This window comes from Dicentrarchus labrax, unplaced genomic scaffold (assembly GCF_905237075.1).
Source record: "Dicentrarchus labrax unplaced genomic scaffold, dlabrax2021, whole genome shotgun sequence".
Classification (NCBI taxonomy): domain Eukaryota; kingdom Metazoa; phylum Chordata; class Actinopteri; family Moronidae; genus Dicentrarchus; species Dicentrarchus labrax.
The window spans coordinates 12,828,214-12,850,317 of NW_026136707.1; the positions used below are offsets into that span (position 1 = coordinate 12,828,214).

General features: G+C 40.0%; 2 protein-coding genes across 4 annotated transcripts; both read left to right on the forward strand.

The window, feature by feature from the left end:
* The first annotated feature begins 656 nt into the window (after window positions 1–656).
* LOC127366960 (G-protein coupled receptor 20-like) lies at window positions 657–7,898 on the forward strand. The gene is made up of 7 exons (XM_051406435.1): window positions 657–1,204; window positions 5,156–5,478; window positions 5,554–5,820; window positions 5,974–6,218; window positions 6,464–6,548; window positions 6,900–7,025; window positions 7,216–7,898. The coding sequence occupies exons 2-7, from the start codon at window positions 5,281–5,283 to the stop codon at window positions 7,399–7,401; spliced, it is 1,107 nt and encodes a 368-aa protein (XP_051262395.1). The 5' UTR covers window positions 657–1,204; window positions 5,156–5,280; the 3' UTR covers window positions 7,402–7,898.
* A 1,119-nt stretch (window positions 7,899–9,017) lies between these two features.
* slc45a4b (solute carrier family 45 member 4b) lies at window positions 9,018–21,213 on the forward strand. 3 transcript variants are annotated; one of them, XM_051406610.1, is made up of 13 exons: window positions 9,018–9,188; window positions 10,502–11,518; window positions 14,340–14,528; window positions 14,619–14,798; window positions 15,004–15,644; window positions 16,162–16,311; window positions 16,423–16,671; window positions 16,849–16,968; window positions 17,078–17,177; window positions 17,346–17,426; window positions 17,544–17,674; window positions 17,943–18,011; window positions 18,289–21,213. In XM_051406610.1, the coding sequence occupies exons 2-13, from the start codon at window positions 11,266–11,268 to the stop codon at window positions 18,586–18,588; spliced, it is 2,463 nt and encodes an 820-aa protein (XP_051262570.1). In that variant the 5' UTR covers window positions 9,018–9,188; window positions 10,502–11,265; the 3' UTR covers window positions 18,589–21,213. The 3 variants fall into 3 exon arrangements, with proteins under 3 accessions (XP_051262570.1, XP_051262572.1, XP_051262571.1); XM_051406612.1 differs by having other exon boundaries at window positions 16,165–16,311; XM_051406611.1 differs by lacking the exon at window positions 9,018–9,188 and adding an exon at window positions 9,420–9,786.
* The last annotated feature ends 891 nt before the right edge of the window (window positions 21,214–22,104 follow it).

The following is a 22,104-nucleotide window of genomic DNA, read 5'->3' on the forward strand; positions in this document are numbered from 1 at the left end:
ACAATGGTTACATACTATAACTCCAGATCTATGAGCAGGAGCTGATCTGGAGCCTATTAGAAAGCATGTAATTTAACCTTTTGTTCCTGTTAAAGTGGGGCCATAGTGACACCTAGCAGTGTAACTGCAGACTGCCACCAACTCGCCTCACCCTCCCCTTCCAAGGGTGTAAGAGAAACTACTGTGGCCATGAAACTTGCGAAAAATTTATGAAAAATATACCTATGAATATTATATTACATTTCTGAGTTGAAACACCAATAAGATAATTTTATGTTAAAGAACTGTTACACTGTAACAAAGACTTGTCTTTGTTTTATGTGAGGGAACATGCAGCACCTCCATCATTTGTGTTTTACAGTAATCATTTTAGTCCAAGCAGTATACATAACAATATTTAATGGTTTGGAAAAGGTTGTGCTTGTGGTGTTGTGTGGTATGTGCATGTGTGCTCTAACATTAGTGTGTGTTCATGCTGTACATGGGCATGCATGTGCATGTCCCAGCATAATGTAAACACATACTAAGACTTCCTGTCTGAAGACCAAACTGAGGGAAGATTTAGAGTGAGAGGGAGGGAAGCAGAAAGACAGAGTCATTGAAAGGAGAGAGAGAGAGAGAGAGAGAGAGAGAGAGAGAGAGAGAGAGAGAGAGACTCAAAATGATGCTAACAAGGGGACAAAAAGAAGGAGAGAAGAAAGGCACATTGAAAGGAGTGAGACACACAACAATAGAAGCAAGCAGAAAGATCTGAGGATGTTTGAGAAATTTATGGAGAAAACAAGACACTGAGTATCAGCAGACAGGCTGACAAAGTGACAGAAATGACAGGGATGCCTCTTTATGTACAGATCTGAAGAGGTGTGTTGATTACTACAGCCAACTGGCATGACTCGAGCATCTGAAAGGAGAAACCCAACTGACACACTGACAAGAGAAATGAAATTCTCACTGAAATACTGAACCGCTCCAGACAGAAAAGCGACTGACGTGAGTAGATGTCAGAGATGATACAAGGGTGAACAGGTCATTGAAAGTTGAAGCATCCTTACTTGGAAAAGATCCAGCATCACCTGGTTGGACACTGACCAAGAGTCATCGGATTAGGATGGACATGAGATGACACTCCAACTTCAGCAGAGACAGATTTTACTCGGTCAGAGATAGTCTACTGGTTTTGCTTGTCTCTACTTTTTCTCTAGAGGTAAGTTGTCATCAATAGTGGATAAACTTTGTCTATACATTATATTGCTTTTAAAAGAGAGGGAAAATAAATCTAGTGGTTTCATTATGGTAACCAGACTACTCAAAACAGTACAGGCTTAATTAAAATCCCTAACACAGGGGCATGATTAGTCCTTTGTAAATTCATTCAAATATGCTATTAGAAGTGTATAATCATTACATTAAATAGACTGAATAAGCAAGCAAACTCCTCCAGAGTGTTCCATACATTGATACAGTTATCATCATTCGATGGACTTTGCCATCACTGAGTGAATGTGTGTGAAAGGGTGAATGTGGCAAGTAGTGTAAAAGCGCTTTGAGTGGTCGGAAGACTAGAAAGGCGCTATACAAGTACAGGTCCATTTACCATTTACCATCATCAACTGAAGTGTTTAAAGAATTTCAGGTCATGCTCCATCCCAGAATATGTCTGCAACATGTTACACAATTGGAGTACATGGAAAGGGCCTCTGTGAACTTTTTTGCAAGTACTATCACTAAAATTAGAGTTACAGCAGCAACAAAATGTTCCGTTTGCCTCGAGGGGCTTTCTGTGAAGCTATAATTTGATGCAGGACAGCGTGAGATCTGAATTCCACTATCCCATCCTGTCTCTCCGCCTTTCTATATATTTCTCTCTTTCACACAATCTGAATGCACACACACACACACACACACACACACACACTTTACCACCCAAAAGGGACTCCCACGCTGCTGGAATTTATTTGGACAGTGTTATTTGTGATCTGCCTCTGGGCCCTTTGCCCTCCTCTCAGTATCACTTTACAGTCATTGCATCACCACAGTGTTTGATGTTGGTGGAGGAAGAGCAACAATAGGAGAGCAACAGTGACGCATTAGATTGATATCATATGATCTGTGTAGACTCAAATCAGAGGCTACACAAACTTTGTATTCCAGTATACGATCTGTGTTGTTCCTCCGTGGACAGTTTAGGACAAGTCCAATTATGTTGGTGTTTTGCTGAAATTTGTTACTTGAAAAGATGAACGTGACCGACACAGTATATGAACAGAAAGAAATACATCAAAGGTTTTTTATACTGTTATAAACATGCTCAATCCCAACAGTTATTATATATTATCATTATTATTATTATATTTTATTTGGTCACTGTATTTGGATTATATAATCTCAGACTTGATTTTGCTTGCCATTGTTTAAATCAGATTATCAACTTAACACTGTAGACCCTAACCCTAGTTACAAGGAATGGTTACCCACTGTAGGTTCAAAATTTTCACAGCCATACTAGCAGTTATGGGATGTTGTGTGCTTTGAGCTAAAGGCTAACACATTTTAGTATGTTAGCATGCTTACATTTGCTAATTAGCACTGAACACAAAATGTATCTGAGGCTGAAGGAATGTGTTTCACTTTGCACAAATTTGGTCTGTGTTGATTATGCACCTCCAGTGGTTTAACTTTTTATCTTGCAGTGAAGTACAGGTCAACTCCATGCACAATGACATCACTTTTGGGTGTGGTTAAATGTGCACTTTGTTGTGAATCAGGCTTGAAACTTTCAACCTGGTGTTAAATTCGTCTTTAAGTGATCACCAAAGGCAGGCATGAATGTCTGTACAAAATTTCATGATAATCGATCAAATCCTTTTTCCAGAGGAAAAGTCGGCGGGTCACAACAATCTGCTTTGGATAGTAAAGTCAGAATTTACTCGTTCAACATTCATCTGTCCAGCTTTGATAATACATAATTGAAAACCACTGGAATATTACTTGTCATTGTCATTTGTTTCTTAACTGTCTGATGTAAGTGGTTTAACACACAATTTCCCCAGAGCAGTGCTCATAACACTCGTTAGTGCTGTTAATGATGATGAACTGGCTCCAGCAAGCTGAACAATATCAGGGGATGTTACTGTGAAAACATCCATTTATTTCCTTCAGTGGTCTTAATGTTCTATGGCTGTACTGGTCTTGTTAATGCAGATGAATCACATTATTCATGCCTCACCCTCAGCTGAGCATGCTATTCTCATTAGCCCTTTTCATCAGCTGGATGATTATTTTGCTGTGAGAGATTAGTTGTGAGCCACAAGCATACACAACACAATATGTTGTACTTCTTAAACCTGTCTGGGACTCACAGGAGAAATTAAACTACATTTGTCATGGAGGGATACAGTAGCATGCCGGCATACAGCCAATTCTGGGGTCACACTCACTGGGAGCCTGCATGGATGTGTAACCACATGTGACTTCGCAGTTTTTTCTAACGCCGGTAGATTCCTCTTGAGTTTGACTCTACTGTCGCTTACCAATGTGAGCCCTCAGACCAGCTCAGTAAATTTAAAATGAAAACGATCAGTAGAGCAGTTTATCTATCTATCTATCTATCTATCTATCTATCTATCTATCTATCTATCTATCTATCTATCTATCTATCTATCTATCTATCTATCTATCTATCTATCTATCTATCTATCATTACATTATATTCCATAGAGATACTGTATGAGGCACAGTCAATGACTGCCCTCTGCTGTCTATAAATTCACACCTGGTAGAGTCTAGATCATATTTGCATATTTTCCTCCTTACAGCTGAAAACACCATATGGAAAGGGTCACATGGTTAACTCAAGTGTCTAATTTCACATCATAACAGCAGGATTTTGGATGCTTGTGCACTGGGAAAATGTGATATGTAACAAATATCCTTAAGCTGTTAGTACTCATTGTACATACTGTAGCTTATATCACACTTTTATCCACTTCATCACCAAATCAGTGGATGTTTCATGTGGTGTCTTTTTTCCTGTTTTGTGGAATCTCTGAATGTTTGACCCTCCTGTATTTTAATAACGCAATCTGATTTGTTATTTATCCAATAAATGTGCTACTGAGGTTGTAAAGGTTTCAGTAGCCTACTGCACCCAATGAATGTCAACTTATATAGCGATTCATCAAATGAAATGACCCAAAACTTGAAACTGTAAATATCCGGTAAAGATCTATTATCCTGTCCACACATACACACATGCAGAATGTATCCAGTTTACACAAATATATTCTGTTTGTCCCAATTATGAGAAGAATTCAGCATTTTTCTTTGAGGTAAATAAACACAAACGGGCCATACAGATCAGGATGGTTTATGCAGGCACAAAATTACTCTTTGTGGTTCAGATCTGATCTTCTGTGAGTGATTTAAATGGGGTGAAACCACACAGGATTTTTTCCCCCCTGTTATGACTGCCATGAAAAGGTCACATCTTGGCCAGAAAGGGGTAGATGTGTTACTTCTGTGTTTTCCGAAAAGGATAAGCTCTGTGCCAGTAAGTGTGGCTTCATAAAAAAACCCAGCCTGAAATAAATATACTCATATCCCTTCACAGTGGATTGCTGTAGACATAAATAAATATACTTCTATTATAAAATAAACTGTCTAAATAAATCAGATATTGGTTTGAAGTGGTTTTGTCAGTGTGGCCATGCCAACAGCAACATCCACAGTGAGGTTAGAGACAGGGCAGAGGGTTGGGATGTTTGTTCCTAAAAGTAAGAAATATGAGTAATAAAAATGATTTAAAAACTTGTGCTTAAAATTGTCCGTTTAAATTCTAGGTAGATTTTACAGCAACAAAGCCTCTAGCAGCAATGATGTTGTTATCAAAAAAGCAATCATTAACTGAATGGTGGTTTTACATTATTTCCCACAGTTTTTTATTGAATGGTGTGGATGTGTGTGGGAATGTGTGTTCAGGGTGTCTCCCTGTCGCATAATGCATGCTGGGATAGCCTGCAGCCTCTGAACCGCTAAAAAACAGAAATGAACAGATGGGCATTGTAGCAGCCTTCAATACTGTATCTTGCAGTTTGCACCCACACTAAAATGTTTAAATGTTTGCTGTATTACAACATTGTGTCGTTTTATCTGGCAGTTTCTGGATCAACTCTAACTCCATCATCATCATCATCCTCACCATCATCAACTACGTGCATCATCATCATCATCATCATCATCATCATCATCATCATCATCATCATCATCATCATCACCACCATTATGATGAACTTCAACAGCACTGAATCCTGGCTTTTTATCAATACTTCATTTTCCACCATGCCTGTAGTAACTAGTCCCAATAACAGAAGTGGCATGGAAGGATATCTTCAAAGACTGGCTCATTTAGACGAGGGGCTCTACAATGACTTTTACGGACTCTGGATTGCACTGATGGTCACAAACTCTCTCATATTCTTGGTAGGAACTTTTTCTTACATGAGTTTCAAAACTCAGTCTGTATGAACTCCCTAATTCTACTCTCCTCTCCCACAGGTAGGCATGGTGCTCAACATAGTTGCACTTTATGTCTTCTGTTTCCGCACAAAGCAAAAGACGACCTCAGTCATCTACACCATCAATTTGGCAGTTACCGACCTCTTGGTGAACCTCTCTCTGCCGACTCGCATCCTGCTCTACTACAGCGGAGGAGCTTGCCTCACCTGCTCCTACCTGCACATCTTCAGCTACTTTGTCAACATGTACTGCAGCATCTTGTTTCTGACCTGCATATGTGTCGACCGTTACCTTGCAATTGTGCAGGTGAGTTTTGTCTGTGGTTTGGTAACAGATAATCGGTCTAAGTTACGTTTTCTGAAGCCTAAACTGTCCCTTCACAACATACCTGGATACCTGCTCATTCAGACTTCAATACCAAAAGGAACTTGAACTGAAAATCTTATTCTGTCCTTGTAGGTTGAAGCTTCCCGTCGGTGGAGGCACTCCAGTGTGGCCAAATGTGTGTGTGTCTCTGTCTGGCTGTTTGCAATCGTGGTCACCTACTCCTTCCTTTCTACTGCTTTCCAGCACCCGGGCTGCTGCCTCTCAAAGCTCCTTTTTCTCACCATCACTGAGTTCTTTCTACCCCTCATCATCATTGTGGTCTTCACACTGCGGATCATGTGGGCACTAGCAGATCGCCGTCTGATGCAGCAGAGCAGGTAACACATAGACATCAGTAAGGAATTAAAGAATATCATCATATATCAGGACATTTCTGGTCTGTTATTTGCCTGTGTTAGATATAGAAAGCTTAATGCTTCAAAATGACAGTATTTTAAGTATCCAAGCTTGTGATACAAGAACATCACCATACAAGAGACAGAAATAACTCACATTTGCAGCATTAAAAGCATTGGAGGCTTACAGCTGATGGGATGTGGTGGTTCTGACTGTATTTCCTCAGGGAGAGGAGGAGGAGAGCTGTCCAGCTGCTGAGCACAGTGCTGATCATCTTCACTGTCTGCTTCACACCCTTCCACATCAGACAGGTGAGTGAGCAACAGGTTAGAAACATTGTTTAAATAAAATATCATCATCATGTTTTTGTAGCCCTTAAACCCTCAAGCAGTTCCAAGATAATCCTAAGGCATCACAACATGATTAAAGGATTGAGAAAGACTCGTGTTACAACAAATTATGTTTATTTTTTCCAGAAATCAGAAAAATCTTTCTTTGGTTGAGCTGCTCATAACTCATTGTATACTCAATCCACAGTCTGTGACAATACAAAAAGCTGAAAATCAAGATTAACATATGATAATGCAAAATATATATACAATTTTTGGTTAAATTTAACAACATTGTGTATGATCTTATGGCTGTGCTGTTTTGTGTTATAGGTGGTGGTGTACTTCTACCCCGATATGCCTCATCATGTGATAGTCTACCACTTGACTGTCACTCTCAGCAGTTTGAATAGCTGTATGGATCCTGTCGTTTACTGCTTTGTTACAAATAATTTCCAGGTAAGACTCTTTTTCTCACTTTCTTCCTCACCTTTCTTCACCCCATCCATCCCATCATCCTTGCTCTCTGCCACCTGTCCATCTACCCATTCTTCCCCCGCAGCCATAATTTGTCCATCCATCATCCCCGTTTTTGTCACTTATTTACTCATTGATTCACTGAATAATTTACTGCCCCTTTCTCCCTCAGGCCACAGTGAGAAATATATTCCGTCGTGCAGAGCCGGAGCAGAGTAGTGGTGACATCATCAGCATGCAGCACAGCTCCAAGGCCTCAGGAGGGACGCCCAACGCCATCTCTAATAATGTGATCATGATGACCAAAATTCCCACTTCACTGCAGAGAGGCAATCAGGGGAAGAACCACACACTTTAAATCCCTTTACACACAGGGTGAAAAGAACTAAATGTTACTGAGATGCCACAGTCGCCTAGGGGAAAGGTGGCTGATATTTTTGGACTTGGCTGACCGGCGATAACAGTGTCAGTGTATTATGGCACAGTGCTAAGAGCTCAGGATCAACAGCCACCACCCAACAGCAACACTAAAAACTTTTATTGACTACTTAAATCAATTACAGCGTTGACAAGAAACAAATTTAGTCTGCAACTAAACATCATTATCATGCCAAGAAACCTTCCCATGACTTTGGAGCTGTGAGACAATCTGTCTGACTGCTACACCAGTTTGCTGCCAGATTCAAACAATACAAAAGAATACAAAGCAGATTTATGTGTTTTACTGTATAACTTGAATTATAAAAGGGACAAAATGCCAAGTCTCATTAAAAAAGACTTTGAACATTGATACTTGATGTAATCTTATCTACATCATTCCAATCTGATATATTTTACATTTACAATAAAGTGAACATTGCGAGGAATATTTGGCGTGTCTTCCCTATTCAATTTTTAAAACTGAAAGAAAGCAACACCTGCAATAAAGTTGATGAGTACAGTCTTCATTTTTGGTAACATAACAGAGATTGTCTAAATTGTGGCAGCACAGTTTCATAATGGGTGTAATCCCTAAACAAATCCTCTAGTTGAGCACAACTGCAACTGCAAAAGGAGCAATGAAAGCTGTGATTTCTGTTATGCGAAAAATCTTAGAAATGTCCAGGCCAGAAGTGCTGGTATTAATAAAAGAAGATATGGATGGCCATCATAATATAAAACAGACCACATCTGTGTCTGTTTCTCAAATGGAAGGGTGGTGATATGTTTTTTTTTTTTTGGTTGGATTACAAGGTGACCACGTCAGAAGATCCACTGCAAGAAGATATTTGGAAATGATAACTATTTTTGTGCAGCAGAGGGCAACATTGCACTCCCTTTCACTGACCATTAAAGCAAGAGACCAAAGAAAATACAATCACTCTAATGAAAACTGCTTGGATGACTGAAAGCAGCTACAATGTGAATGTTTTGTTTTATAACAATGTTTCATATTATGTGCTGCAAAGTAAACACAATGCCATTTCTGTTTCATCAACAATCATCAGAAATGTGCAGGAAGAAATGTCACATTAAATATATAGTGGAGATATTGGGGGGGGGTAAAGTGGTGTTCAAGTGAGTCAAATGCTTTGGTTATGCATTGATCTGGTGCTTTTACTGTTTTTGGGTAGTTATTTTCCTTGTTTCATGTTGATGGGATCAAGTTCTAGTGAATCAAATATGTGTATAACATTTCAAATGTAAAATCCTAAAAGTCTTTACATTTATTCTTTGAGGAATGACGTTTAGAAAGAAAACTAACTAACCCTAACAGAGATAACTTAAATATTTGAATGCAATTTAAAATATAATGCCTCTTTTTGATTTACTATTGTTGATACATTATTATAATTATCATTATTTTTATTCTATTGGTGGTATAAACATAACACTAAAAGTAAACCATTATTACTGCATTATTCCACGCGCTCCGTAGGTGAGTAGCTCGGTGACGTCATTTGCGTTCACTTATGACCACGCCCCGCTTTGTTACTGTGGAAACCAATGAGATTGATGAGTGTAGTAAACCAGATGGTCACTTAGTTAGCTGGCAAAGGTTAGCCAGCTTGCTAATCCAAACCGAGAGTTTTGCCCTCAGCTTTACCGACAACTTCACGTAATGCGGAACTGCTTTTACTATACCACAGCGGAGTGAGAGCTCAGGTATGTCACATCTTTTTCTGTCTTCAATATCAGTGCGTCTCTCTGTCTTAACGTAACTTGCTAACTGTTAGCTGCCAGATTTATTAGCCAACCGAGCTCGCTAAGGTAACGTTAGCCACGAGTCAAACCTCAGTCAGTGAGAAGTTAACATGGATGTGTCCAGAGTCAGGTGCGCACCATCCTCACGCGTTATAAATGGCCGTTATTAAGTGACTCGTTATTATGTTATTATGTAGAACAGGTCGGTAGGTAGCTCAGGTAAGTCAGCGATACCGTTAGCGGAGTTGCCCACGGGTAAAGCTTGTCCTAACTGGTCCAACCAGCCCCCTCAGACACACACACACACACACCCTATTCCTGTGAGAGAAACTCATTTTCACTCCCGCTCAGGGGAGGTTAAAACCTCGTGTCGGATGGTTATTACACACAGTAACAGGTTACTCATCACAGGAGGAGATTGCATCAGTGGGAAATGTGTTTTGAAGCTCCGTTTATTTAGTTTAAAACGTTAACTTAAACGTAACCTGACTTATTATTAATATTTGGTATACCTGCCCTTTGTTTACCTCAGAAAATAGAAACAAAAGTGACGAGTAAAGTAAGTAAAGACAAGAGAGAAACGAGGCTCCACTGTATCCCTGCTCTATTATGCAATAGCCATGGTGTTGTAATAATGGCTGACTTCTTAATGTGGCTTTTGTTCATGCCTCTGATGTCTTTTATAGCCTGCTAGTTTTGTGGTTTAAAGGTTATGGTTACAGGTGATGTTACAGAGTTTGAGAAAATACAATCTTTATGAAAGCTGGGACATTTTAATATGGAAAATATGAACATCTACAAGCCACAAATGTACAAAAGTAAATTATTATTTTGTCACTCTATATTTATGTCACCAACATTTGGCCGGTGCTAATTTCCCACCCTGAGTAATCTCAGATAGTTGAGGTGTGGCAAACTTGCTTAAGCCTTTGTTCCTTTATTCTGTCTTATGATGTCTATTACATCTATAAACTTATTGTCAGGGCAGCCGTTTTGATAAGCCAAGATAATTTTTTTGTTTCCGATCATGGGACCCAGCTGTCCTGAAACGTTTTTACATGAGCGCGGCCTTCTAGTATTTGGCCCTGTTCTCATATTTACTAAAAAAGCAATATTAAAAAATTAACTTTATTAGTGTTATCGGTCAGTATCTGTAGAGCATGAATGCAAACTGAGAAAATAAGTAAAGACAATGTTAACACGAAGGCAGTGCTACCACGTGCACTATTGTATAGCTTTAGCTCACTGTGTAACTACAGTCTGTTTTTCTGCAGGTTGCTGTGTGACTCACTGTGTCTTTGCCAAGGAGTTCGCACGTCCTTTGACCTCGACTTGCAAGGAAGCGCACTTACAAGCACACGCACAGACCTCTGCTGACCCATGCTTCTGTCTTTCACAATCAAAATACTGCATGCACAGAACCTCCAACACACACTGACCAGCCACAGAAAACACATTTACAAACCTTGTTCTAACCCTTCTCACAGCTTACCGCAAACACAGCTACTGGAACCCATAACACACATTTCACCACTCCCCTCCTTCTTCCACTTCTTCTGCTCTCCCCTGCTCCTCCCCTCTGCATACCACTGGAGCTGCGCAGGACTTCTCTGCTCTTCCTGAATTTTAAAAATTTGTGCAAACCACAACGAGGAAAACTACAACTCTGCTACTGAGTTGTGCTATCTGGTCACATATCAGCATGATGGCAACATGATCAAATGTATGGAATATATTTCTACCACATAATTTTCTGGACACATTAATATCATTATAATGAAGATTCCTGCCTCCTCAATTATTTGCAATTCTTTGGCTTTGACCCCAGAAAGTGCTGACCAGAGATGCTCACTGATTAATCTTTCTGGATATCTTCTGCTTCTCCTTACACAGTGAGTGATCAAGATGAAAACCACAGACATTACTTGTTCTATTAGTAGACAATAACAAGTATAGTTCTGCTTACATATATAAGAAAATAGTAGGGAGTGTAGTGTATTGATATAGACTGATATATATCGACCATCCAGCAACATAAATGGCTCCTCTGAAGTCAAACCAGACTGTAATGGGCAGAGAAGCAGGGGAGAGGGAGGCTTCTGGCCTTCCGGAGAAGAGGAAACCCAAGGAGGAAGCAGAAGAGAGTGATAGTGAGAAGGAGGTGGAAGAGGTGGGCAGAGGTGTGCCGATCCCTCTGCACCGCTGGGTAATGCACGGAGCAGTGATGTTTGGACGTGAGTTCTGCTACGCCATGGAAACGGCCCTTGTGACGCCAGTGCTGCTGCAGATAGGTAAGGAGACACAACACAGTCAAACAGAGAGACACACTCCTTATCTAAATGTTCTACTGATGTCACTCTGTCATATCTAAACATGAAAATTCATCAACACTGGGAGCACTTTACACTTTAAAGCCCTCCCACTCCTGGTACACAGTGGGTATGGTCAATCTATATCGCCATACTATGTCCCAAAGCTGTATACACTAGCTGTAATGTCTAGTGCATTCTGTTTATCCTGTCAGGTTATATTTGTGGCAGTGTTCCCCTGAGTAAAATGATGACCCACACTGATTGTTTGCCCAGATTCAGCTCATGAGCATCTTATTTGTTTATGTTCTACTGTATATATGAGAGTAGGTGGGCTTGGTTTGTGTTGAGGCCCACCACCGCTATCCAAAAATAGTTGTCCATTTAGTCCAAATTCCAGCTGTGTTGTGAAATTGGACTGCTTTAGCCAGGCTTGAACTATTGATTACCCAGGCTGCACCACTGTCTCGTGTTACCTGTGTGCCCAACAGTAGCCAACCGGGGGCTATGCAGTTAGATGTCAGCTTTGCCACCATAGCAGAAATGAAACAAAGGCATTCTCCCCTGGCTAGGTATGACAAGAATGTCTAACACAGCACATTTCAGTCTTTCTGTTTTCCTCCCTATTCACAATATTGTAAGAAAGATTATGTAAACTTTCAGCCAAACCCCATTCAGGATGTTTGTGAAAGCATTTTCTAAGCAAGCATCCAGTTTTGCTTCATCATACCAGTAATCTCTGTGGAAAATGCATAGAGTCAGTTAAATTTGTAGTTTAGTTGATCAGTTATGGTGCATCTTTATGTAAAAGTAGTTATTGTCGTCTTTGGTAGCCCAGAGTCCAAGGCCAGGCCTTCAGAGTGAAAAGGTTCTGGTAAATTATCTGCTGTATGGTGTGGGGGGCATAGGATTGTCCGAGGTAGATTAATTAATTAAATGGATCACTTTACACTCCATACACTGTTTCTTCTTTGCTCTTTACATTCAGTGTTGTGACAGTTTGTGACAACACCACCTTCAGAAACATTAACATGTTGACTCTGGATGAAACACTGCTAGATTGAACATTAGCTCTGTGTTTACTATAGCAAAGTAAACCCTATAAAAACACACATAAAGAACAATTTACTTGTATGTCATGTACTTTATTATTGCCAAAATAAATCTATCTCTCCGTAGTTTGTTGAATTTCCCAGAGCCCGTCAAGCTTAACCATACATTTATTACTGCAATCTCTCCTGGACTGTTAAGCTCTGTCAGAGGGACATGTCCTTGTTAATTTTTCTATTTCCTGTAGGTTTCTTATTAGGTGGACACTTTTATGGCAGTGAGTGCATACACTGTTAAACATGAACATAGATCAGTTGAAACATATTACTTTGTCAAAGCTGCACAGGACCAGAGAGTTGTTGTTATTTTTTGTTTAGAAAAGAAGACATGCTTTTCTTTTGTAATAACTAATTCTCGTTTTATTATGAACAACCATAAAACCCTTGAAATACTCCTTGTTTTACCAATTCCTGCTTGAAGAACCAATAGTTTATCAAGAATTATATACCAGTACAACAGTGGTTCCCAACCAATTAGATGAGTTAAACAATTATACAAACTTTTTCTTTTTTTACAAATTCTGTGTTTTTTTGCCCTTTTGTTCTATTAGCTCTTGTTTTTTTTACTCTGTACTTTTCTAATGCAGAACAAGGCTGTTTGAAACCTGCGTTGTTTGCATCATTGTTTACAATCTAGCTGTCTTCTTTCCTGCCTTTGCTGCATATATTTACCTATTACTGCCACCTGTCAATCAGTGGATTAAGGGGAATCCATTTGCAGGAATGTGTATCACATTACCTTCTTTACATGCAAATCCTTGTCCACATGCATGAGATAAATAAAACTGAGACCTACCCCTAAAACTGCTTCATAGTGCTGCTAGAGGTCAAAAACACCACCGAGTACCTTCAAGTCTTTAGGCCCACTGACAGAAGAGTAAGTAAGAGAGACAGACAGAAAGAAAGATATTTTTCCTACTGCGAGGAAGTCATATTCTGTTTTGTTGACTTAAGGGAGAAAAGGCCTGAGCAGGGAAAGGCAATGTGGATAACATGTTGTTCCCGTGAGAACCAGCCAGTTCACCCAGCCAGCTGACTGTGTTGGAATCCGTCAGATTTTTACATTGAAGCTAAAAATCCACTTCTTTATATGGAGTGGAAAATCAGGATAGTGTCATCTAACAGAGACCGTTGTTTTTTATTTTAACTGACAGCTGGTAGTGCATCATCTCCCACAGTTTTTAGGGGGGCAAATTGGTGTAGCGTTTCCTGATTTTACTACATACAGAGTCAACTTGAGGTGATTTCACCACTTCCCTGGCTTGTTGCTGCATATTTCTGTATGCGTTGTTGTAACATGCCACCTCATTATCTGAAATGTTCCAGCCACCCTTAAAGCTGTTCGTAAAGGAAGCTTGGGGTTCTTCAGCTATGCATTGGTATGCAAGAGCTGTCATGTGCTATGCTTTCATAAACAACGGAACATGGGAAAACTTTCACCTTTTTTTGTGTAAAAAAACAATGGAAAAAGCTTCTCTGCCCTGACTTCCACAATTTTAGTTATTCTGGCAGGTTCCTACATGGCAAGTGTATGAATAGGTCGGCTTAATGATGAGTTTTTACCAAGATGACAGGACAAAACAGAGCCTAGTAAATTATTTATTACAAAGAACATTGAAGCTCATGGTATCAGTCTTCTTCTTTAGTGATTTATACAGTATATCAGCACATTTTGTGTATGTGTTTCTTTCTAGGTCTTCCGGAGCAATATTACAGTTTAACCTGGTTCCTCAGTCCTATCCTGGGTCTCCTCTTCACACCTGTGATAGGCTCAGCCAGTGACCGATGTACTCTGCCATGGGGCCGGAGAAGACCATTCATTCTGGCCCTGTGTGTAGGTGTGCTGCTGGGAGTGGCGCTGTTTTTAAATGGATCATTAATAGGTGAGTAAACAGTTTCAAATTAGATCACCACTTACAAATTCAACTAATTACTGTTTAACTGCATCTATATATTTTCTGCTGTTCTGTCAGGCCTTTCCATTGGTGATAGTCCCAGCAACCAGCCAATTGGCATCGTCCTCACTGTACTAGGTGTCGTGGTGCTGGACTTCAGCGCTGATGCCTCTGAGGGACCAATCAGAGCTTACCTTCTTGATGTTGCTGACACCGAGGAGCAAGATATGGCCCTGAATATTCATGCCTTCTCTGCTGGTAAGACACACACAAACCATTAGCCCACAAAGACCTGTATAAATATCAGCTATTCAAGAAAACATCACACACATATCATCATTAAAAAAAAACAGCACTTTTCTCAGAATGTGATTTTTATACATATAGGCAGTATAGTTTCAGAAGACGCTTGTTCTTGTCCTCTATCTTAGACTCTGTACAATAATTGTGTCTGCCTCCTCAGGGCTCGGCGGAGCAGTGGGCTACATGCTTGGTGGTCTCGACTGGACTGGCACAGCTCTGGGCCAAGCATTTAAATCACAGGAACAGGTCCTCTTCCTGTTTGCAGGCATCATCTTCATTATCTCTGTCACACTGCACATGCTCAGTATCCCTGAGCAACCTTTCAATCCATCCAATGAGTTTAAAGCCACAGGAAGTGGGGAGTCTACCAGCCACTTGTCTTTCAGGCCCATTGGCCACACGCCACCTTTTCTAGATGTGATTGCAGAGGAGGATGCTTCTGCCTCCCTGTCCCGAGAGGACAACGAATCGGATCCTGAGGAAGGGGAAATGGACTTCCTTGCTGTGGAGCGAGTAAGGAGTAAAAGCGATTCAATCTTAGCCATGCCAGATGCTACAATCGAGTTGGATCCTGACCTCCACCCAGACTCACAACATTTCCTGCCAGAGGTGCATCATTATCCACCAGATATGCCGGGAGAGATGGACAATGTTTTCAAGCCATCGGACCACATTATTGGGTCCTCGTCTCCTTCTGGTGGGCAACCCGCCCTTACTGATGGGACGGTGGGTCCAACAAATGGTCCTACTTCTCTCCTTCAGCTCAGTTCTGGCTCAGCAGACTCACATCTGAAAACCCAGGTGAAATCAGCTGCTGCAGATTTTATTTTTGTTGCAAATGCCATCAAGTATCAATGTCAACAAGTTATTTGATCTGTGATTAATATATATTTATATGTAAGATCTTATGGATTAAGACATATATACAACAGTAATGTGTATCTGATTTTTTCTTCATTAAAATCCTTAGAAAGGCATCTACTCCTTCTACCTAATTGCAGAATCTATTAATATGCAAGTGTTCCTGCTGGACACAAGATGTCTCCAACTTGACTTCCAAACTATTTGTGATGTCACAAATCAAGTTCATAGGCCTTTTTAAGATAAGATTTTAAATGAGAACAGAGAAACTTTCACTTCCACTTTCAGCAGATGGATGTGAAAACAAACTCTGTGCATACATCATTCTGCAAAGTGAAGCTCAAACATCCAACTTTAGGAACAAGACAAAAAATGTCCACAATGACCACTGTACTGTGTTTCAGATATGCAGTCTCATGTCTTCATTTTATACGTCTGTTCTTCTCCCCTGTCCCAGCAGGTCAAGGCTGCCAATGGTGTCAATGCTGGCTTGTCTTCTTCTGACCACTCCAATGCAATGAAAGAGCAGGCCTCCACTAAGCTGGCAAACCGCCCCTCCAACACCTCAGTTTCATCCCGGCCACACCCACACATCTTCTACAGACAAGTACAACTGCATTTACCATTTTTAAAATTACATTCTGTCTAATAGTCATAGTCACCATAGTTCATTTTGCAAATGTGAAAAAGCTGATGTTGGTCTTTATTTTCGCCCCAGCCCTCCTTTACTTTCTCCTACTATGGACGAGTGGGGTCACAGCGCTATCGACTGCGACGGACAGCACCTTCAAGTCCCCGGCCAATCGCCACCTCCCGCAGTCTGAATGATCTGAGTGACCTCCAGCAGCATGCGGACAGACGGGAGTTGCACCTGTCAGCTAGCAGTCTGTCATCCGAGGTCTCCAGCTGTGAGGGAGGACCAGACAAGGGTACAACTGTTCGTCTGCTCTGGTTATCCATGTTGAAGGTGAAGTAAATTAGATATGTCTTTTGATATTGAGGACCCCCCCCCTTTTACTATTGCATTGCATCACATTAACAACATTTTAAGTGTCTGCAGATTTAACAAACCAAACTTTTTGTTGTGGAATCTTTTCTTCATGTTCTGCTTGTCTTGATTCCTTCTCTTTTTTGTCATCAATAGATGCCGAGGCAGCTGTGGAGATTGTGTGTGTGTCACCTCCTCACGTGGTTCTCCATTATAGCTGAAGCTGTGTTTTATACCGATTTCATGGGACAAGTCATTTACCACGGAGATCCCACGGTACATGCTCACACACACCCTCATGCTGTCTTGTGTCTTATTGTTTAAGTTGTGCTAACTGACAGTTGTGAAGTCAAGTATATGATTGAAATTATTCTGCTTTTTTCAGGCCCCAGCAAATTCCACAGAGCTACAAAACTATAACAAAGGAGTACAGATGGGCTGCTGGGGACTGGTGGTCTACGCTGCTACTGCTGCTGTCTGCTCTGGTAAAACACAAACACACTTTCCATCTTTATATTTGAATCCAAATCCCCGAACTGCTGCATTTACATACAAAACAAGTGGCCAGTGATGCAGTTAAACCTTTTTCTGGCCCTTTTCTATTCTGCTTACCCAGTGTTTCCAATAATCCCTCTCTCCATCTCTCCACTCAGCAATCCTTCAGAAGTACCTGGATAATTTTGATCTGAGCATTAAGGTTGTCTACATTGTTGGAACTCTGGGATTCTCAATAGGTCAGTTACATAAACAGCTGACAATAATATAGTGAAGAACAGTGGATTTGGGAGTTATATATTGTCTTAATGGCTATGCACAGTAAAGGGAAATGTAATGTCTTCTTCTAACCTTAGGTACTGCTGTCATGGCGATCTTCCCTAATGTTTATGTTGCCATGGTGATGATCAGCGGCATGGGCATCATCTCCATGAGTATCTCCTACTGTCCTTATGCATTACTTGGGCAGTACCATGAAATCAAAGAGGTATGTACACAGACACGCACATATCATGCACACTGTCCCTATCTGGCAATGCACATTAAAACCTGAGTATGTACTTTACACACATACAGACAAAACAAAAATGTAAACTGTGTGTTCATTTCAACTAGTTCAGTCAGCCTTTAGGCGTGTGCAGACTACAGCAATTGAAGCCGATAAAATTTGTTTGTTTCACGAAAACCTACACACTGACAATCTAAGGGATATGTGGTTGACGTGACTGTCTTTCCTCTGCTAATCCTCTCCACAGTATATTCATCACAGTCCAGCAAACACTAGAAGAGGTTTTGGCATTGACTGCGCTATCTTATCCTGCCAGGTGAGCATTCATCCTTTTTTCACCTCATTAGCTCTGAACTTAAATTTATTCAGTGTCATCCATTGACGCAGGACACAGTGATTCTTTGTCTTATTTGAACTGATCCAGAGACACCACAGTTTAGTCTGTGTGCTACAGTAAAATGATCTTTTTTTCCTAAATGCTGTCATATCCAGGGGCTTTCTGGTCTAGCAAGAGTCTATGGAAAGCATGTCGAGCGAGTGTCATTACAGTCTATGCTATTCTGTTGAATCATTGTATTTTGTTTCATTTGCAGGTCTATATCAGCCAGATTTTGGTTGCATCGGCCCTTGGAGCTGTGGTAGAAGCAGTGGGCAGTGTGCGTGTCATTCCTGCAGTGGCCTCTGGGGGCTCCTTTCTTGGCTTCCTTACTGCCTGCTTCCTGGTCATTTATCCTGACATGGAGCCCAGCCACTCAGAGAAGGACCAGGGCTTGGTGGATTTACCTGGTGGTTCAGACACAAGTGGAGAAAGGACCAATAACCAGAGGTTGGCTCTGCTGAGCCTCACAGATGGAGATAGCTTGAAGGAGACAGGGAATCACTCTGTTGCCTGAGCATTAACATGTAAAGAATTGTTTGGTTTATCCTCACTAAGCACAAGCCACAGCATGTGGGGATTATACCAAATGCACCTGATTTACAAATTTGTCAGTCTGTGCCTTTCTGAAGGAGGAAGGGTGACAAAAGAGGAAAAACGTGGCAGAAATTAGACGTTCTGTCGATAGAAAAATGGGTGGGATGGATTTGGATAGATTATCTTCTTGGATGGGGGACTGACAAGAGCAAACAATCTCCGTTTTTGGTTGCTCTGCTTGTCTTTTTTTGCTACCTCAAACCTAAAACAAATAGATGTTTAATGGTTAGATGCAGAGAAGTAAGCCATTGAAACAAAAAAGGGCCACATGACAGTGATTTGGTCAGACTGTTGAAACTACGTTCGCCCAGACTACTGAAACAAATGTAAGCCTTTATTGCTCAATCATAAATGGAAAGCACACAGAGCACTTTCTGTCTCACCTCTGAACAGTACTGTCACACTGATGCTGCAGAATGTCGTAATGTGGGACATTTTTACTTCACAGAAGCTGCTCCTTAACTACTTAATGGACAATCATAATGTTGTAAACACAGATGTAAATATTTGTTCCAGTCTGTTAATGGAATACCTTGATATTATATTGTTATTATTTTATAAATGCCAGAAAGTTTCACAGTTCTCACACATTTTATTCACATTTATGATGTCTGAACCTGTTACATAGCAAGCTAGTGTGCAATTAGAAGTGCCCTTTCTTGATATTTTTATGTCTTTACAGAAACACTAAAATTCTGAATGCCATATTGTACTTTTATGCCAGAATTTACAAAAAGAAATTTATCATGGCTGCTCAAATTTGACCTCAAGTGGTTTTTGGTTTCAGTGTGATTTGTATTGCAGGGTGCCATTTGTTTTGCTTTCAATTGAATTCATTCAAAAAGTGTTCTTAATTGTACATTCCAAATACAGTTGAAATGGGATATATGTTCACACACGTACACATTACTCATATACAGTATATCAAAAAAAATGTGCTCTGTCATTGGTAAAGGGATTGCAGTTTCTGTTTGTATCTTTGTATTGAAAGCCAAATTCCCTTCTCTCACATTAGTTCAGTTTGCCATTTTGATCATTTGACAGCCATAAAACTCTGTACTGCTGTACAGAAAGGTACGATGGAAGATGAATAGCTCCCATACTGCCAGGTTTCAGTTTACCTCCTAATAACAAACATGAGAGGCAGCAGAGAGTCTGTGGAAGACTATTGTGAGCAATGAGCAGCATGCAAGATAATGTTTACCACAGTCCTTACCACACTTAAACACATTGGCAGTGTCACAAACATAGAGCGGTGTTCACAGTGTAAGACAGACATATGTACAATCTGAACTGAACAGCTTAGCCTCTCCTCTCTGAAGGCCCTTCTTCAGTAGAAGACATAATGGGAGAGGTTGAATGTGACATGGTCTAAAACTGTTCCAGAAACCTGTAGTGCTGCATATTGAATGGTAGAGAGGACCACTTCTATGCAAGGCCAAACTCTGAAAGCTCTTATCTATGCAAACTTGAAATTCCCTCGACAGGGGACCAAATTAAGCTTACGGTGAAGCACAGGATCTTGTCAGTTTGTTTCAGCTCAGAGGAAACAATGCCACAAGTGAAAACATTGCACAGCTTCTTTGTTTCACAGCACAAAAGGATCTATTTTTATGACTTAGGGTGAGATGTCTATTGTCATTACACCATTGAGAGACTTCTGTACTCTGTTTATGGGTATTTGGGCAATGCCAACAGTCTGTTTGGACCTTGTATCCTGCTAGCTGTGCCATTGATTTACCTTTCATGACAGAAAAGTGTCTTCTATGGAGTGATCACCGTCACTGAGGACTTCAGGCCTCAAGATTTACACAGCCTGATTTACGAGCACTACAAAGGGAACAACCTCGTTCTGTGGATATTTGCATCAGACATAAAGGGAAAGTGTTGAGAGAATTAATACAACATTATATAGTTTAATCACTAATTTCCCTATAAATAATGCTGATTATTTTTGTGTGACATGGGGTGTGTGCCTTTGTGTTCTTTTAAAGCACCTTTTGAAAAGAGCTTTGGGTACATCATTTTGTTAGTTTTAGGAGTTAATTTTTTGCTAATGTTATGTTTTCCAAGTAATATAACACACATACAGATAATCCTTTGCATTATGACAAGTCCCTGAAAATCAGAATAGAAAAGGAATACTCTTTCATGTAATCTGTAGACACATTGAAACTGTCTTCTTCACTTCTTTATCAGAGGACCATAAAGAAACAGGCAGCTGAATCAAAGCCTCTCACTTTCTCTATAGCTCACATTCCTTGTACATTCATTTAGTTGCTCTAGTCGGGTTCAATGAATACTTTCAGCTGGTCTACATGTTTCAGAGATGTTTCCACCTCACCGAGAGGCTCCTTTTTTATTGCCAAACTACTGAATAAGAAGTTTCTTGGTTTATTTTGATTTTATACAAATGTTAAAGCTTTTCAGATGATATTCTGTTGCTGTTGATTTGAAAGTTCTCTTTGCTGCTGTACAGACTTTTGTACAATGAAAAGGTATTTTTGTACCAGTTATTTGAAAAGAACCAATGAATGCACCTTCACTTGTGTCTTAGTTTTTATTGACAATCTCTCGCACATGCTATTTCTACATGTCCTTTTCATTTGCTCTTTTCGCTCCATTGTTTTAAAGAAATGAACCTCACAGTAAAGCAATAATCTACAGGAAGTTTATTAATTGATTTTAGAACAACATTGTATGCATAGTTACTAAGTTAGAAGTAATAGTTAAATGTCTGTACTAGGAAAAGCATCATCTCTGACCCTTTGTATTAAGGGATGAAGAGTTGCTTCTGTATCTAGCAACAGTTTACACGTTTATCTGTTGAAGAGACAGAAAACAAAGTACTCTTTAGAGCTAAAGTATCTTTAGTTAATCAGACAGCCAAGCAAGTGTGCTTACAGTCCACTAAAGATACAAAATCACATGATGTTCAATATATCTCCAAGAAAGTTCCCCAATGTCCAATGCTATCAATCAGTCTCAATAGTAACATGACATAAAAAGATACTTAACTTAGCACAAAGTCCAAATTCAACAGACGTAATACCATGCAAATAATCCCTCAATGAAAACTGATAAGAGAATTACAAAAAATAAACAAAACAATGAAGTGATAGTTTTACCTATTTGTAAAAACGTCAACAAGAAATGTCATAATCTTGTGAAGGACTTATTGTTGTGAGTCATTATAGTGAGATAATTCCATGAGAAGGTGTAAACCTGTAGACAAGAATGTAGGTGAATGTTTCTGAACAGGAACCAACCACATTATCTTCTGCACAACCCATCTTGTCAAAGCATACCAGCAAAAACCCCTGTCTATTATTTATCATTTTTGTCTCATTTTATTTGTATTTATTTGATATAAACTGAAATATGTGCAAAAAACAAAAGCTCTCAAGGTGTTCATTATGCATGCAGTGCTGTCTGG

What these genes read in the sequence shown, in the direction of transcription:
- LOC127366960 (XM_051406435.1), top strand. Translation starts at nt 5,281, where the DNA reads ATGATGAACTTCAACAGCACTGAATCCTGGCTTTTTATCAATACTTCA. An exon ending in CAAACTCTCTCATATTCTTG is followed by an intron (nt 5,479 to 5,553) that starts GTAGGAACTTTT and finishes CCTCTCCCACAG; the next exon opens with GTAGGCATGGTGCTCAACAT. An exon ending in CACCCTTCCACATCAGACAG is followed by an intron (nt 6,549 to 6,899) that starts GTGAGTGAGCAA and finishes TTTGTGTTATAG; the next exon opens with GTGGTGGTGTACTTCTACCC.
- slc45a4b (XM_051406610.1), top strand. Translation starts at nt 11,266, where the DNA reads ATGGCTCCTCTGAAGTCAAACCAGACTGTAATGGGCAGAGAAGCAGGG. An exon ending in TATTCATGCCTTCTCTGCTG is followed by an intron (nt 14,799 to 15,003) that starts GTAAGACACACA and finishes CTGCCTCCTCAG; the next exon opens with GGCTCGGCGGAGCAGTGGGC. An exon ending in GCGCTATCTTATCCTGCCAG is followed by an intron (nt 18,012 to 18,288) that starts GTGAGCATTCAT and finishes TTTCATTTGCAG; the next exon opens with GTCTATATCAGCCAGATTTT.